Here is an 18,549-nt window from a genome sequence, read left to right on the forward strand (position 1 = left end):
AAAATGTGACTCAAGACTCAAAGTGTAAAATAAGAAAAGAGAAAACATGATTAGTAAAGGATGAAACTCCTCCCCCACACTTAAATAACACAGTCCCCTGTGTTATAAAAGCATGAGAAAGGAGTTTAAAACAAAGTAAACAAGTAAAATGCAAAAGAAAAAGAAAGATCTACATGCTATTTACAAGGTTTTGAGTGTTTACCTCAATTGCTGAGGTCTGAACCCGAGCTATGTCTCCTTCCCTTTATATTGCCACGGTCTGGTTGTTTCCCGTGTCAAACTCCTCTTGGCAGTGCTCATTTCTCGATCAAACCCTCCAAATCTTTGCCACGGTCAAACCTTTAGCCCGTGTCTTGTAGACCGTGGCATTCTCCGAACGTTGCATCCTCTCTTCTTTCTTTGCCACGGCTTTGGTCTTTCCCGTGTCTTGTAGCCGCGGCAAACCTCGAATCCATGCCTTTGTTAAACTTTGTGTTGCCACGGTCTGATCTTTATCCGCGTCTCATGGCCGTGGCAAAAACCGAATTAAAACTTAGCCCTCTTTTCTTTTGCCACGGTCACCTTCCATCTCGTGTCATTACCACCGTGGCAAAGGCCGAACCAGAGTTGTGCACCATTTGCTTTGCCACGGCCAGGCTCTGACTCCGTGTCTTGTACCTCGTGGCAAATCCCGAGCCTTGGACATCTTTCATTCCTTTGCCGCGGCTACATCTTCTTCCCGTGGCAACTCATCGTGGCAAACCCCAAGCCTTGGACATCTCTCATCTTTTTGCCACGGCCTGGTCCTGAGACCGTGATTATCTCCCCGTGGCAACACAAAGATGCTTGCCACGCCTTGTTTCTGACCGTGGCCTGTACCCATGTCAAAGGCCGAGTCAAGCTTGCCTCCATTCCTTCACCTCTTTTCATCTTGCATTCACTTTCCAGGGGTTTAGACTCAAACCTATAACTTGTAGACACTTAAACAAACCCATTTAAACATCCTAAAACATAAAAAGAAAGGAATCAAAAGATCAAAAGCATATTTACAAAGGATAAGCTTGGGGTGTCTCCCAAGAGCACTTTGTTTAAAGTCTCTAAGTTTGACTTTGGAAAACCTGTTTTTAGCTGGGGTGAGGTTGAGCACTGATGCTCTTCAGCACTTCAATGGTCCTGAGCATGGAAGCTGAGTTGGTTTGCTGCCTTTGGGAACCATTAGATCCTTGTCCTTTAGATCCCACCTTGAGACCTTTGTCCACCAGCTCTTGAATACCATCTGGGTCTTTATCAAAGATGGCCCTTGTGAGACATGCCCTCACTTCAGCAAACAGACCTGGCTTCCCATTGCAATCCAGCTTATACTTCAACCATCATCATCAACCCAAGGAGTGAGATCAAAGTCTTGAGAAGAAAGATCAGGTTTAACACTTTTGTCTTCTGGTGCTGAGGCATCACTTTTGGTGTTGATCATCCTTAGATCACTAAGTGTAGGAGACCATGAGAGCAAGATGTCTTCTTCTCTGATCAATGGCTGTTCAGTCCCATCCTTGTAAACAGGGTTGGTGTGAGGTTCTTTTTCCATTTCCACAGCTGAGAGAGATTTGGATCCACCTAAAACCCAGCACTTCCTACATACTTCATCTCAAGTACCTTAGGGGGTTCTATCTCTTGAACAACTGATCCACAAAATTCAGCTAAAGGTGGTTGAACAGGGTAAAAGGCATCCTTATCCACCTTTGTAAGCACCACTCTTTGAGTATCAAAGTCAATCATTGCACCAGTGGTGTTGAGAAATGCAGTTCCAAGCAATAGGGGGAGCTCTTTGGTTTTCTTCATCTTCATGATCACAAAATCAGTGGGAATTATGCATTCACCAACTTGAAGTGGATAGTCTTCTAAAAATCCATATGGTTTCTTGGAGTAGGAATCACCAAAGGTGATAGAAGAGGGGTAGGACGTTATAGACTTGACCTTTAGCTTCTCCATCATATCTTTAGACATTATACTAACACTTGAGCCTGAATCACACAAAGCATTCTCAACTCTAAAGTTTCCAAGAGTGCAAGAGATGGTGAACTTCCCTGGGTTGCCTAGCTTTGGTAGGGAGGTGGGCTTCATCTGAGTTGATTCAGAGGTGGAGGCACAATCTGTTAGCTTTGCTTGACCAGTTGGATGCTCCTTTGTTTCAATAGAAACTGAATCATTCCTTTGCTGAACAGAAAGAACTGAAACGGCTGCCCCCACACTTTTGCTCTCAATGTCCTCATTGAGTTCATGTATGAAGCCCATGAAATCCTCTATAATGACATTCTCATCCACATGAGTTTGTACAGGTTCACTAGAGACTTGACCATAGAGAAGGTCTTCTATTTCTTGCACAACAGCTGAGTGGTCATCATTGGAGTAGATGGCATTGCAATAATCCTTTGGGTTTTGAAGAGATTTACCAGGAAGAGAGACTTGTGGTTCAGAAGTGCAGATGCCCTTGTTCTTTTTAATAGACTTTAGTTCAGCGCCCAGTGTCTCCATGTCATATACCATCTTTTGTTGTCCTAGTAATAGCTGTTGGAGAAGAACATTGATAACAGGACTTTGTTGAACAGTTGGTGGCTGAAACTGATGTTGAACCGGTGCTTGCTGTTGGAACTGTGGAGGACCAAACCCAGGTGGTGCCTTTTGCTGCTGTGTATTGAAACTAGGACCCTGAATTGGTTGCTGTTGCTGACCAAAACCTTGATTCTGACCAAACTGATTCTTTGGTTGAAAAGATCCTTGAAAGTTGTTCTCGGGAACAAAGTTCTGTGGAGCTTGAGGATTGGGATACACCTGGTCTTGTGGGTTAGCTACATTGGTGTTCCTGTAAGAGAGGTTTGGATTGGCATTACCATATTGATATCTCTGGAACCTCTGATTCCCAATGTAGTTTAGTTCCTCTTGGGTTAGACCTTCTTCACTGATGTTCTCAAAGATTTGAGATGGTTCCTCATACTCTCCAACAAAATGCATTGGCTTGTGAGTTACCAGCTTCAACTTGTCTAATTCACTTCTCAACTCCTTTACTTCTCTGGTGAGCCTCTGTTCTGAGCTTGAGTCTTCATTCCTATTTGACCTGTCATAGTCTTCACCATAGGTATCATTGCTCAATGCTAAGTTCTCCACTAGCTCTAAAGCCGCATGAATTTCTTTTTCCAGAAAGTTCCCATTGGAAGCAGTATCCAGCTGGTTTCTAATCTTGGGAAGAGCTCCCCTATAAAGTGTGCTGAGAAGAGAGGCCTCACTAAACCCATGGTGTGGGCATTGGTTGGTGTAGCTCCTGAATCTCTCATATGCTTCACCAAAACTTTCATTGCTGTGCTGAGTGAAGCTAGAGATTTGGTTCCTCAGTTTTGCAGTTCTTGAGGTTGAGAAGAACTTAGATAAGAAGGCTTGCTTGCATTGCTCCCAGGTTTGAATGGAGCCTCTTGGAAGATTCTTCTCCCATTGATGAGCTTTATCACCAAGACTGAATGGAAATAGTCTTAGCTTAAAGCTGTCTTCTGAAACTCCATTAATCTTGGTCAGATTACACACCTTATCAAACTGGTCCAAGTGTTCCAAGGGATCTTCCATTGCTAACCCATGGAACTTTGAGTTCTGGACCATATTCAGCAATGATGCTTTCACTTCAAAGTTGTTGTTTTGCACAGGTGGTGCCTGAATACCAGCTCCATACTGATGAGCATTGGCCCTGTCATTCTCTCCAACATAGACTTGGGGTTGCTCATATCTGCTTTGCTGTGGTTGGAAAGGGTGGGGTTGGTGGTGCACCTGGTGTCGTTGCTGAACATTGGCCTGATGCCTTTGTTGATGAGCTTGAGCTTGTCCTTGGTGGACATAAGCTTGTTGATGGTGCACCTGTTCCTGATGAACATTACCCTGATGAAGCCCTTGACCAACTCCATTACCAGCTCTATTACCCTGAGCCTGTTGCTCTTGAACCGGTTGTTCTATATCTACCACGTGATCTCCTTGTTCTGCCATCTCAGTCTGATCAATTTGTCTACCACGTCTGTCTCTTCTCCTCCTTGGTACCAAAAGGTTGATGTTGTCGTTTAGAGGAAAAGGAGGACCACAGCTTCTTGATCTAGACCTGGTGTTCATACACCTGAAATCACAAACAGAACTTGAAAGGAATCAGTAAAAACAAGAAAGTAAGCACTTGATCTCAAGAACAGATCAGAGCTTAATGCTAATCAAACCACAATTTGGCAACGGCGCCAATTGATAGACAAGACTTTTTTAGGGTCTCAGGGCTATCAATCCCCTTGTCAATGTAGCACAAAGAGGTTTATCAATCCAGATGTGGTGTTAGACACTAAGCTATATGATCAAGTTCTTAATTCAAGCAAACAAGAGTGGTTTTGATTAATCTAGAGACAACTATAAACATAAACAGGATTAAAGACTAATGACAATGCCAAATGATATGAATATGATATGATGGAGGCATGAGATTCTAGACATGATAGTTGGTTAGAGTGCTTTGGTGTTAAACTAGAAATGCTAATGACAATGATGAGACATGATTCAAATGATTAAGAACTCTAATCTAGGTTAATCCTCTCAAGAAGGTATTAACCCCTATACTAATCCATTTTCAAACCAAATTCCCATTTGTGAAATATGAATCAATATGCATTAATAAACAGTTCTCAATGATCATTCAAGCATTTAACAAATCATTCCCATGATGAAAAATTGCTTAAACCTCTAACACAACTCTTTCAGGAATTTCATCAAACACTTTTGGTGCATGAAATTCCCAGAATCTAGATCTCAAGTGATTATCAAGGATCTAGCATAGAGAACAGTTGTTTAGAGAAATGAATCAATGAATCTAGCCCTAAGCACTCCTAATCTAACACTTTAGCACCCTAACCTACACATCTAGAACCTCATTAAGGTAACTACTCACTAATCATGATCAACACACTAGATCCTTTGCAAGATGTGTTGTTAATCATGATTAGAAGTTGATTTTGATGATAAGAAATGATGAACAAGAAGGAAAGAAACTGCAAATCGATTTTAAACTCTCTAAAACAAAGTGTATTCAGTAGGTTTTCACAAAAGGGGAAAGAAGACTAAAAGTAGATTAAGTGTTCTCTACAAATTAGGTCTAAAAACCTTATAAAGGAGGCTTGGGCGAACCGGGTCAACCCGGAACAAACCGGGTACTGACCCGGCCTTGATGGGCAAAGAAGGGTTTGCCACGGTCTGGTGTGTCCTTGGTGTGACCGTGGCATTCCTGACCGTGTCAAAGACTTCATTTGTGTTCTTGGTTCATTTTGATGCCACGGTCTGATCAAGCTTCATCTGGAACTCGTGGCAAGCTACCGTGTCAAACGCCGAAGATGTGTAAAGGTTGCCACGGTCAAGCCTCCAGACCGTGGCATTCAGACCGTGCCAAAACCCGCATGCATGTGAAGTCCTTCCCAGCCAAGTATATGTTTGCCACGGTCTAGTCTCAGACCGTGGCATTGAAATCGTGTCAAAAGCCGAAACTGTGTAGAAGTTGTCTCCAGCCACTTGTTCATTTGCCACGGTCAAGTCCCAGACCGTGGCATTCAGCTCGTGCCAATCGCCGAAGGTTGCAAGAAGTTGCCACGGTCAAGCCTCAGACCGTGGCATTTAGGCCGTGTCAATCGCCGAATGGTTGCAAGATTCTTCTCAGCCAAGTGTATGCTTGCCACGATCAGGTGTAGACCGTGGCATGAAGATCGTGTCATTGGCCGAGGGTGCACAAAAGTTGCCACGGCCAAGTGTGGACCATGGCATTCTATCGCGGCATGCTTAACTTGGTCGCTTTGGGCTGTCTGGACCATCTCGCATTCTAGAGAGTGTAACTTCCTGGAGATTTGTCCGAATTGAGTGATTCCGGTTGCAGAAGACAGAGGACTCATTTATCTCCAACTTTGGTCAAGGACGTTTCGATTCTTGGGAAGTTTAAGGCTTCCTGGAGGGCACATCTTTGCAGTGAATTTACACGACCAGAGAGAGGCGTCTAAACATGTGTCCATTCCGGAGACCGTATCTTTCTGCTCAAAGCTCCGAATTGACTGATCTCGGATGTTCTGGAAAGAGGACTCAAATATCTCTGATTCTCATGAAGGCCTCGGAAACTGAATCGGCATGGAAGTGCACCGTCCTGCGCATCCTTCAGAACTGATCTGCTCGGTCCGGAACAGCTGCGAGACAGGGGTTCCTTCCGACGAGCTTAACTCTCTGCTCACGCGTCCGAATTCCACGATTCCACTTGCTATGAAACCCTGATCAAGTCTTCTCCAACTTCTATGAATCACCCGCCATCCGAATCGGACCGGAAGGCTCCCCGGACAGGCGATTTCTGAGACACGTTCACACCCGGAGATTTTGGCCGATACACTTCATTCGCGGTACATGAAAATGGCCGGTAAAGCTTCCCGCGGTACATGAAAATGGCCGGTAAAACCTTCCTGGCCAGCGAGAATGGCCGATAATCTCCCAAGACCCAATTTTTCCACTTTTTCAAGCTTTGCTCACCATTCCACCTCCTGGATTCATCTTTTCAGCTCCATATTCACCTGATAGACACTCAAAACATGCAAAGACTCATTGGAACCTAATGCATCTCCTAAGTTCTAAAACAAACCCTAAGGACCTAAAATGCATGAAATAAAACATGATTTGGAATGATTTATGCAACCTAAATGATGCAAATTATGAACATATCACATGCAAATTTTGCCAGCTCCTTGAAGTCAATTTTCTTTCCCCGTGTGACACGTCCATCATACACATTCCCAATCACATCGTCCAGTGAGTGATTCTTATGCACGTGTGGGCGTGTGTCTTCCACATCTTCTTTAACCGAAGTGTCCTCATCATGTGTCTCCTTTGTCAACTGAACGTCATCATGGATCATTGTGTCACACATAGATGTGGAAATGATTTTCTCAGCTGAGTAGCTACTCTTATCGTCAAACACCACATTGATTGCATCTCCAATAAGTTTGGTACGTTGGTTGAAAACTCTGTAGGCTCTGCTGTTGGTTGAGTATCCAAGGAACATGCCGACATCACTCCTGGAATCAAACTTACCAAGATTGTCTTTATCATTTAGAATGTAGCACACACACCCGAACACATGGAAATAGCTCACATTAGGTGTGCGACCATTCCAAACTTCATATGGTGTTGTCTTGGTACCTGGCTTGACATACACACGGTTGATGATGTAGCACGCAGTGTTAATTGCTTCAGCCCAAAATCTTGTAGCTACATTATTCCCGTGCATCATAGTTCTAGCCATCTCTTGTAGAGTTCTATTCTTCCTTTCAACCACTCCATTCTGTTGTGGTGTTCTGGGTGCAGAGTACTGGTGCCTGATTCCTTGACTGTTACAGAACTTTTCAAACACTTCATTCTGGAATTCACCACCATGATCACTCCTGATCTGAACAATATTTCCTTTCTCGGTCTTTAACTGCAGAGCGAGGATCTTAAAGCTCTCAGCCGCTTCTGATTTCTCACAAAGAAACCGCACCCACGTATACCGAGAAAAGTCATCTACCAACACGAAGATATATCTTCTGCCTCCAATACTCTCAGTTTGAACAGGACCCATCAAATCCATGTGAATGAGCTCTAGAACTCTGTTTGATCTGATTTCTGCGACAGCTTTATGTTGCACTTTGATTTGTTTCCCTTTACTGCAGGCCTCACATACGGTGCTACCTGGAGTTTCAAGATCAGGGATACCTCTTACAGCTTCAGCCTTTACCAATCGACTCAGCCCGTGAACATTCATATGTCCCATTCTCTTGTGCCACAGTTCAATCTGAGATTCCTTTGCTGTCAAGCATTTATCTGAGTGACTCCACAGATAGCAGTTATTTCCAGACCTTATTCCCATCAGCACAATGTTACCATTCATGTCTACTGCCTGGCAGTCCACCTGAGTAAAAATGACTTTAAGTCCTTCATCACATAACTGACTCACACTGATCAGATTCGCCTTGAGTCCTTGAACATAGAAGACATTCATGAGTTGAGGTTGATCATCTCTTTCTAGATTTCCAACACCCAGAATCTTTCCTTGTCCACCATCACCGAATGTGACCTTACCACCTTTCACAGCATTCAATGAGTCAAACCAGCTTTGGTTCCCTGTCATGTATCTTGAACATCCACTATCAAAATACCAAGCGTCTCCTACTTGTCCCTTGGATGAGGTATATGCAACATTGGCTACCGTTTCTGGCTCCTCAAAGTGAATCCGGGCTAAGTTGCACACAACTTCCTCTATTTCCTCTTCAGATTGTGTTGTGTGATACAGATCTTTCTTTGCAATCCAAACTTTACCAAAGTGTTTAGGTTCAACGAAACATAGAGCCCTTTTCCATGCACTTCTGATTTTGTTTCGGAATCTGTAGCACCTAACTTTCTTGTGGCCTGGCCTGTTACAGAAGAAGCAACAGGGTTTTGAGGGTCTTTTGGTTCGTTGCAAACCCTTACTTTTAGCATCAACAACAGCAGTCTGAGTTTGAGGGTGCTGGTTCAGAACTGTCGATGGATTACCATTGACACGATGCGGGACTTTCAGTGGTATATCAGCTGGTGGTTTGGCAAACTCACTCCTTGATGTGCTTCCATACACAAAGTTTGACATATTCCCCAATGTAGTGGAACTTGTGCCAAAATCTCCAGTATATCCAAGACCCCAGTTCTTCTTAGGAGGCAGTCCCATTGAAAGAATTTGATCCAGATTCTCAGCACCTGTATTAAGCATCCTGATCTTCTTGTGGTTTTCGGTCAGTTGAGCTTGAAGAGTTATGCACTTGTCCTTCTCCAGTTTGCACACTTCTCTCAAGTTCTCGAGTTTACCTTCAAGTTCGATATTCCTCTTCCTCTCAACTTCAAGAGCATCAGAATTAAGTTTCTCATCTTTGAGATCCTCCAGTTTTTCAAGGACTTCTTCGACTGGATCTTTTTCCATCTCCAAGATGTTAATTTGAGCCTTCATTAAGGCTTTATCTTTAACCAACTGGAGATTTTCTTGACTCAGTTTAACCCAGTTTTCATAGAGTTTCCTGTATTCAGCTTTTGCATCAAAGTCACCATCCTCATCTTCACTGTCAGATCCAGCAACTTCCTCAGGTTCCTTTTCAGCCTGTTCTTCTCCCTCAGCCACAAAGGCGACAAAATTCAGCATCAAGTCTTCTTCCTCATCATCTTCATCACTTCCAGACTCTGATTCACCCAAGGCAACTAAGGATTTATCTCGAGACCTCAGAACGGTTGGACACTCGTTTCGCGTGTGCCCAAACCCCTTGCACTCTATGCATTTCAGCTCCTTCTGCTTAGCCAGTGGACACTCATTCCTGAAGTGTCCATATCCCTCATATTCATGACATTGCAGATCCTTCTTCTTTCCAGAACGAGCTCCATCGGTGCGAGTACTTCGAGAGGTATTCCTATCAAAGTCATTTCGTTGGCCTCTAGTGTTCTTATTTTGACCCTTCTCAACCCTTCTCAGCATTTTGTTGAAGTTCCTGGCTAGAAGACTCAGATTCTCCTCAACTTGATTGACTCTTTTATTTTCAGTTGCAGCCGCAAATGCAATGTCTTTTTGCTTGGCTGTTTCATCCGCATTTGCTTCTAGTTCTTCAGCCTTAAGCATACCCACCAAGGTATCAAACTTCATGTCATCAGTGTCCATTGAGTACTTAACAACAGCTTTGTGAGCAGCGAACTTTGGTGGAAGACACCTCAACAATTTTGTAACCAGTTTCGTGTCTTTGTATTTCTTTCCAAGAACAGCAGCTTCATTGGCAAGAGTACTCAGTTTCGTAGTAAAGCTCCCAACAGTTTCGTTTTTCTCCATTCTGAGATTTTCAAACTGTGACGCAAGATGATCAATCCGAGTTCTTCTCACACTCGTATCTCCTTCAAAATGATTCACCAGAGTGTCCCACGCCTCTTTAGTTGATTCACATCCCTGAATGATACTGAATTCATCCAGATCGACCGCATCGAAGATTGCCGAGATAGCCTTAGAGTTGAACTTCGACAAGTTTTTGTCGACCTCAGTCCAGGTATTCTTCGGCTTGGCTATCTGAATCTTCTTTCCATCCTTGTCTTCTGATACCACTGTAGGGTATGACCATCCTGTTTCAACTGCAGTCCAAGCGTCCTCATCTATACTTCAGATGACATGTCTTATACGTGCTTTCCAGTGTCCGAAGTTTCCAACATCCAGACGGAGTGGTTTGTGAACTGCAATAAACTTCGTAGTCTCCATTTCTTCCTCAGGATCTTCACATGTATATAGATATAGGTATCTAGAAGGTGATCCCGCTCTGATACCAAATGTAAAACCAGTGAAACAGAGACGTATGTAACACACACTTGGGAATGCAAAAGCCTTTTGCTCTTTTATTAGAAATCACTTAGACAATCTCTTTAAGACTTGTCTAATCAGAATTACACGACCTTGCACACTGCAATTCGACACTGACCAATTCCTAATCTACCCAAGTCCCACACAACAACAGTTGTGTCACACTAGCCTAGTTCGCTCACCAAGAACTCTAATCTTTCTCTCTTAGTTTCTTGTAAGCTCTCAATACAATCTGTGAACGGCCAACCTCTCTCTAGGTTTCCTTCACATATATATATATCCCCTTCCTCTCCTGAGTTGGCGAATATACTCTTTCCTTTTGTTGAGATCTTCAACGATCCTCCGTATCTTCTTTCTTGTGATTTGGTTTGCTCCTCACGTAATCTTTTTTTCTTCAACTCCACTCAGTTGCTGCCACATGGTTATTAGTGTTCTTCCTCTTTGCCGCGTCTTCCTGTTGTGTTACACATCTCGTCTTGATGTGTCACACAACCTCCAGAATCCTGATCTTACAACTAAGAGGAGCTTATATAATGCTCTTACACGTTCTAAAATGCTAAAGACAAAGAAACAAATCAAAACTAATCAAAAACAAGTCGTTAGGCTCTAAATGAGTGAATCTCGGCCAAATATGAAAATGCGATGATCTGGATCTGGATTGCATAGAAAGTGGTTTCATGTATTAAATCCTTCTGGTCTGGTTTGGAGGGATTCAATAAGTGGTCGTATGTCTCCATCGGATTCTTTGAAGATCTGTCTGTTTGTTCTTCGATATATTCTTCATGTGGAAAGCTTTTGGGATGATTCTTCTTCGTGGTATGCTCTAGATGCAATGAGTAAATATCCCAAATGTTTGTTGAGCTGGAACGTTCGGTTTTGGTCTTCATTTGAGCTGAACAGAGCTTGCATGTCTCTTTGGCTCGTCTTGGCTCCATGTTTTCCTCTCTTTGTTTGTTTATTCCGTGCTTCTTGTCTGATGATGACTTGATGTCCTCATCAATGTTGGTAACACAAAGGGCTGATTTCGTTCAACTGTGTTTTCGTTTTCATATGTTAGCATTAGTTTACCTTTTAAACTAGGTGCCTCATAATTATTTAGAGGTCCATTTGTATCTTTACACTTTACTGTTAAAGATATAGAATCTAAGTTTTCATATTGTTTTTGGTTGATGTTAGAACGCCGGACTTTATCAGACCAACAGCCACAGTAATTCCGCCAATGTCCTGGGGAAAACACGAAAGCGGTATATATTAACCCTTCCAATAACTGGTTTTTTATTATTATGGATCACTAACTCTAAAACTTATTTATTTAGATAGGTTTGCTATTATCCGTATCACCATCCTTTTCATTGGGTTTTGACCCAAGAAGAACCGTATTCGGAGTCCGAGCCTGACTACCTAAACAAAAAAGAAACAGAATATGAGGAAGAACTCCCTCAAAAAAGCAAAAAATTGAAGACCTCATCCATTATTTACAAGGATCACCATTGCAGTTTAAACTGGTCAAATATAGTCAAGACGGCATTTGCAATGCCATTATTTACAAGGATCACCATTGCAGTTTAAAGCGAATTAAATATAAATTAAATATAAATCTAAATTTAAATTAATTTCTAATTTATTAAATATATGAAAGTATTATTTAAATTTATATATTTAAATTAAATTTAAATTAATTTCTAGTTTCTTATTAATTTTTAAAATATTATAATAACTGATAATTTTTAAAGAAATCTAATCTATATTTTAGGAAATTCAAATAACCAAAAATAACGGTATATATATTTAAGGAAGTCGACAAAAAAATGAATATTTAAGAAATTTTAAAATATTTCATATTTAAATTTAAATATAAAATAAAATGTATTTTTAGTTATATTACAACAAAATAAAAAAAATGTTTCTAAACAGAACTTTCGAAAAAAATTTGAAGTGTTTGAATGATGTAAAATACAAAAAATGTGAATAGTATTTTTGTCGGGCTATAAACTGCATTTCACCCCAAGAGTTTGGTTGTTTTGCATAGTGACCCCCCTTAATTGTCAAAAGTTTTCATTTCGTCTCATATCAAACGAAAGCGTCAATATAATCTCTTCGATTCCACCTAATGTGGAATGGCTTTTCTTCGCGTGCGTCTAATAAACCCTACATTTGAAAGATCAACGGTCGCTTCAAAGAGACAAAATCCAAAGACCATTCTGAGTTTCCATTGCAAAGCTTCGGGCTTCGAGAGCAAACCGATGTCGCATTCTTCTGTTCCTCGCCAGAATCTCATGAGAAAGTGTCGGCCGAAAAAGGAAGAAGAACCCCTTGGAGGAGATATGGAGGATCTCTTTAGCGAAAAGGAAACCCAGAAAATCAGAATGTCTTTACTCGACTGGTACGATGATAATCACCGAGATCTTCCATGGAGGAAGACAAGGAGTGAAAGTGAAAAGGAGAGAAGAGCTTATGAGGTTTGGGTATCGGAGATTATGCTGCAGCAAACTAGGGTTCAAACTGTAATGGAGTATTACAAACGCTGGATGAATAGATGGCCAACCATTAACGACCTTGCTCAAGCTTCCCTTGAGGTGATTCTTTCTAATTTCGTTTTCGGAAAATCAATTAGATGAAGAAAGAGCTTTCCCTTCTTGTCTTATTTGGTTGCTTCCTTGTCACTGTTCTCCTCGCTAGTGGGCTCCTTTATTAATGAGTGTCTCTGTTTTCCAATTAGATTATGACAGAAGTCGGGAACTAACTCTACAAATGAGCCATTTGAATCCATATGTGTTTGTTAGAGAATTCTGTGTGATGTGCTAATCGGAAGAAAGGCTTAATCTTTTTGGTTTTGCTCTGCATTTTCTTATCATTAGTAGATGAAGAAAGAGCTTTCTTGTCTTGGGTTATGTGGTTGTCTTTTTTCTTGGCAAATGGGCTCCTTTGTGTTTTCAGTCTTGCTATGTGGGAAATCGGGGTTAAACTCTACAAATCTACCATTTGAATCCTTATGTGTTTCTTGGAGAATTCTTTGTGATGTGCTAACCGGAAGTGGTTTTGCTCTGCATTTTCTTTTCATAAGTAGATGAAGAAAGAATTTTTTTTTTTCTTGGGTTGTGTGGTTGTTATTGTTTTGGCAAATGGGCTCCTTTGTAAAGATTGTCTGTGTTTTCCGTCTTGCTAAGTGGCAAACTGGGATAGACTCGAACGTATGCGCCAATTAAAGCCTTATTTTGATTAACAGAGAAGTAAAGGGTTAATCTTTTTGGTTTTGGTATGGATTTTCCTATCTTTAGAAGGGAAGAGAGTACTCTATCTATCTCTATTTTTCAAATGCCACACCATTTGGATTTGTTTTCTTTCAGGGCCATAAGAATTCTTTTGATTATCACTACTAAACGAATTGAGTTCTTCGCGCTGCAGGAGGTAAACGAAATGTGGGCAGGTTTGGGCTACTATCGGCGAGCACGTTTTCTTTTAGAGGTGAATATACACTTCTGCTATCCGGTGTTCGACACTAGTTGATACTTTCATTAAGAAACGTAGTAATTCTCTCTTTCTTGTCTTGATTCTCGCAGGGTGCGAAGATGGTTGTTGCAGGGAAGGAGGGTTTTCCTAATCAAGCTTCTACCTTGATGAAAGTTAAAGGAATAGGAGAGTATACAGCCGGAGCAATTGCCTCAATTGCTTTCAATGAGGTGAGTCAGTTATATCTTTTAATCATATACTTAATACATTTATGTAATCTTTACTTCTTTTGACACTTATTCTGTTCTAGGCGGTACCTGTTGTCGATGGAAACGTGATAAGAGTGCTTGCCAGACTAAAGGCCATCTCAGCTAATCCAAAAGACCGGATTACCATCAAGAATTTCTGGTGAACAATACTTTTGCATTTGCTCTTGAGACAATAACAAGAGAGTGGGTAAACTTATAATCTATTTTCTTTTATATAGGAAACTAGCTGCACAGCTTGTGGATCCTTCGCGTCCCGGAGATTTCAACCAGTCTCTAATGGAGCTTGGTGCGACTCTATGCACCGTATCAAAGCCAAGTTGTTCCTCTTGTCCTGTTTCCAGTCAATGCCGTGCATATTCGCTTTTCCAGGAAAACAGAACCATTCCCGTTACAGATTATCCTACAAAAGTGCTCAAGTCCAAGCCAAGGCGCGACTTTTGTTGCGTATGTGTATTGGAAATACTGAATCAGGAGAGGAACCAGTCAGAAGGGAGATTTGTTCTTGTAAAGAGACCAGAAGAGGGTCTGCTTGCTGGTCTTTGGGAGTTCCCATCTATTATATTGGATGAGGAAGCTGATTTGGCCGCAAGGAGGAATGCAATCAACCTCTACCTTAAGGAAGCATTCCATGTAAAACCGAAGGAAACTTGCGCTATAGTTTCAAGAAAAGAACTTGGAGAATTCGTCCACATCTTCACACACATACGTCGAAAAATTTATGTGGAGCTATTAGTCGTACAACTTACAGGTTTGAACCCTATCTATCTCTTTCTTTCTCGATCTATCTTTCCCGTAGACATGGACGTATTTATAGACAATAAGTACTCTTCTCTGTGTCATACAAGGTGGAAAAGATCTGTTCAAAAATCAAGCGAATGATACTCTGACGTGGAAGTGTGTGAACAGTGATGTACTTTCTACAATGGGACTGACATCGGCTGTGAGGAAGGTACTCCTTTTCTTTTTCAGATGATATATAAGGTTGATGCTTGGATGTGAAACTATAGGTGATTGTTTCGTAGGAACAAGTTCTGAAATAGACAATAAGTTCGTAGGTTTTGATTTGAGTAGGGCAGTGAGTTTCGTCATCTGTTCTTAAGGTGATTTATGATTGTTTAATTTGTGAACTCCATGGTTAAAAGTAAGTAACTGTTGATGGAGTGCAGGTATATTCAATGGTTGAAGCACACAAGCAAGGCTTATCTGTTGCTCCGGTCTCGTCAAATAGAACAGCCACTTCGAGGAAACGAAGAATCCCATGATAACCTTCTTGTCACCCATATCTACATGTTGTGCAGCTGCTGTATTTGTTGCCTATAGTTTAGATATCAAAGTCTTGTTAAGTTTTGACCAGAACACTAGTGATCTTGTTGTGAAATTGAACAATTAGTTTCTACTGAGTGACTGGACTCCCTCGAGGGATTGATTTGGTAAACAATATTTTTATGCCCCGTCTATAATAGCAACTTCTGAAAGTAAAAATACCGGTACTACAATTAGTTATTATGTTGTGTTTATATACTACCCAATGGCACCTTGTCTGTTTATTTCTACGCCATTACGCTCTACAAGTAAGAAAGACATATTTAGTCTTGTTTACATTGTTACTGTTTGATGCGGTGAGAGTGTTCAGGTTTTACCCTGATAAAATCAAGAGTTTTTTGGCAAATAGAGAGATACTCTCGCGTACTCTGAAGATCCACACCTAATCTGTCATATCGGGTTGAATCCGAAGAAATCGGGTTTAGGGTCAAAAATTGGAGACAAAATTGTGGTAAGTCTGAGAAAAAAAAATTCAAATTTTGAAATCGTCCTTTCGTCGTCGTCTTCGCCTAGTATTCTCTGGGACAATTACGAGTGATTTGCTGCTGCCTGACTTAAATCAACGCCTCGCTATATCCGGTTCGTTCGTCTTCGTCCTCTGATTTCTAATTTCTATATAGATTACTTTGTAGATTTCAAGTCGGTTTTGTATAGAATCCAAAATTCGATTTATATGTTCTCTATTCGGTTGGCAATTACAAAATAGGAGTCATGGATTTAGGCAAGGAAAGAGTGTTTAGATATGCTAGACCAGAACTTTACTCAGATTCCGAATCGTCACAGGAGAAAATGGTTGAAGGAGTTGCCGAATCAGAGACGGGTAATAATCAGATAGTGTTGTGGAGGGGAACTGGGGCTGAGGCTGAGGAGGAAGAGAATCAGCCATTGCCACCCGTGAGAATGTTCTTCGAGCCCAGTCAGTATCATAATGCAATAAAGCTGGGAACAAGATGTTATATCCACAAAGATGTTGCTAAATTGGAGTCCCTAGACCTTGAACCACATGAGCTGTTATGGTTTACAGAACACCCACAGTTCAAGCACTTTTGGCATATGCATAAGACCATGCATGAGGACACAACACACAAGATGATGGGAATGTGGTTGCTTCTTCTTCGGACAGCAAACACAAATAAGAAGAGGGAAGCTTGGTTTGTAGTGAATGGCGTACCAATTCGCTATTCTCTTAGAGAGCATGCCATTTTGTGTGGATTAAACTGTCTCCCGTACCCAGAGGAATGAGAGCATAGACAGTTCTTCGTTTAAGAATAGATATTTCCAGGAAACCATCCCCTCCCTTGCTGCTGTTGAGAAAAAGCTAGAGTCGATGCGAGGACTAGTTAATCCTGATTGGTTGAAGATGTGTGTCGTCTACTTCTTATCCTCTATAATTAGTGGGAAAACGAAAACCGGTAAGGGAGCACCATCTGTTGACCCCTTATTCCTGAGGATTGTGGATGATCTTGAGGCTTGTAAAAGGTTTCCTTGGGGTAGATATTCATTCGATGTAAATATGAAGGAGATAGAAGCACACAATAAGGCATTTCAATGGGGTCGTCGGAACAGATGCATGGTCATTTCCAAGCTTTGTTACTCCCTTGGAGATATGTCACATTATAAAGAATTTGTAACTATGTAATACTATGAGCGTAAGTGTAATTTGTTGGGTTTATGTGTAGTTGCTAGCCTTTGAGGCCATCTCATGTCTGGAGAACAAATACAGAGAAGATGTTAGAGGAGCAGGGAGGGGTTGTCCCCGGATGTGCAGGAAGAAGTTCCAACCATTCACACGAAAAGGTTTCCCTTTGTCGGAACTCTATGAAACCCTGGGTAACACTAGGGTAATCGAGAGTATATTGCAACCATCCGAGGATGAGGTAATTATGCTTTTGGGAGTCATGGAGAGGAATGAAGAGGAAGATATCGGTGATATCGTTCCTGAAAATTGGACGAGGTGTTTAGTTGAGGAAAAGAAGCCGATTATCTGGAAAGAGATATGCTAGATCGATGTTGATGCCCGAGATAATAAGGAGTGGGTAAACCATCTTGTAGCGGCTAAGCATAATGTGGGGACGGAGAAGGAGGCGCCTCTTGGAATTGTGGAACAGCTTCAGAGCTTGCAGAAGAGTATGGACGCTCAGTTTCTCCGAATCAGTGTCCGAATGGATGACTTTGATACAAGACTCTGCTCTGTAGAACAATATGTGAAAGAGACAAGAAGAGAAAGGGAAGGACCAGGAGATGAGGGAGGAGAAGTTTTTCGAAATGACGTAGACCATGAACATGATCAAAATGGAGAGAAACTTGAAAGTCTGGTGAAGAAGAAACAGTCGAAGAAAAAACAGCCGAAGCAGAAGCCGAAGAAGAAGCAGAAGGAGCCGGAGCAGAAGGAAGAGGAGCAGAAGGAAGCGGAGCAGAAGGAAACGGAGCAGAAGGAGGCGGAGCAGAAGGAGGCGGAGCAGAAAGAGCCGGAGCAGAAAGAGCCAGAGCAGAAAGAGCCAGAGCAGAAAGAGCCGGATATGAATGAGGCGGAGCTGAAAGAGGTGGAGCAGCTTGTAGCCCGATCTCCTTACCTGCTTAGAAGTAAAGAGGTATTGAAGTTTGAAGAGTAATATCCATTGTTTTTTGGTAATACTTTATATTTCGTGGTAACACTATGTTGTATTACTTGGTATGTGTAGGTAGAACCAGACGGTGCTGACGGTGTGAACGCAGAAGTGGGTGCAGGTAAACGGAAACAAGAGCAATCGAAGCTAGGGCCAAACACAAAGCAGAGACGTTAAGTCTCCTATGACATTTGAAATATGTACTTTTATTTCTATTATTGATTTTGGATTATTGAAAACCAAATATTGGGAAAACTTGGTATTATTGGTGAAACCACATATAAATTGTATAACCTAGTATTATAAGGTGTAGCCATTTTAGTAGTTTTTGGTGTAACCTAGTATTATTAGGTGTAATCATCTTAGTATTATTTGGTGTAACCACTTATATATGTGGAATACTAGGCCTAAACATTTCGAGTTAAAATTAGTAGAATAATGTTTGTACACAACATAAGGGAGTACTAAACATAGCGAAATGTACACATACGGAATCCAGAAC

The 18,549-nt window shown here is 41.5% G+C and overlaps 2 protein-coding genes and 1 non-coding gene across 3 annotated transcripts; all 3 read left to right on the forward strand.

Annotated features, from left to right (window-relative positions):
- The first annotated feature begins 3,259 nt into the window (after nt 1–3,259).
- LOC112082613 lies at nt 3,260–3,366 on the forward strand. Its single transcript, XR_002897279.1, has one exon. It is a non-coding gene; the product is annotated as a small nucleolar RNA R71 (small nucleolar RNA).
- Nucleotides 3,367–12,516: 9,150 nt separating this feature from the next.
- LOC18030563 (adenine DNA glycosylase) lies at nt 12,517–15,565 on the forward strand. Its single transcript, XM_024149266.1, has 7 exons — nt 12,517–12,975; nt 13,805–13,864; nt 13,960–14,079; nt 14,160–14,257; nt 14,337–14,866; nt 14,964–15,067; nt 15,285–15,565. Exons 1-7 carry the CDS (start codon nt 12,517–12,519, stop codon nt 15,378–15,380), a joined length of 1,467 nt encoding a protein of 488 aa, XP_024005034.1. The 3' UTR covers nt 15,381–15,565.
- A 587-nt stretch (nt 15,566–16,152) lies between these two features.
- Nucleotides 16,153–18,224, forward strand: LOC112082168 (uncharacterized protein At3g43530-like). Its single transcript, XM_024149268.1, has 5 exons — nt 16,153–16,608; nt 16,724–16,948; nt 17,121–17,367; nt 17,464–18,032; nt 18,123–18,224. Exons 1-5 carry the CDS (start codon nt 16,153–16,155, stop codon nt 18,222–18,224), a joined length of 1,599 nt encoding a protein of 532 aa, XP_024005036.1.
- The last annotated feature ends 325 nt before the right edge of the window (nt 18,225–18,549 follow it).

This window comes from Eutrema salsugineum, unplaced genomic scaffold, assembly GCF_000478725.1.
Source record: "Eutrema salsugineum unplaced genomic scaffold, Eutsalg1_0 scaffold_1, whole genome shotgun sequence".
Taxonomy (NCBI): domain Eukaryota; kingdom Viridiplantae; phylum Streptophyta; class Magnoliopsida; order Brassicales; family Brassicaceae; genus Eutrema; species Eutrema salsugineum.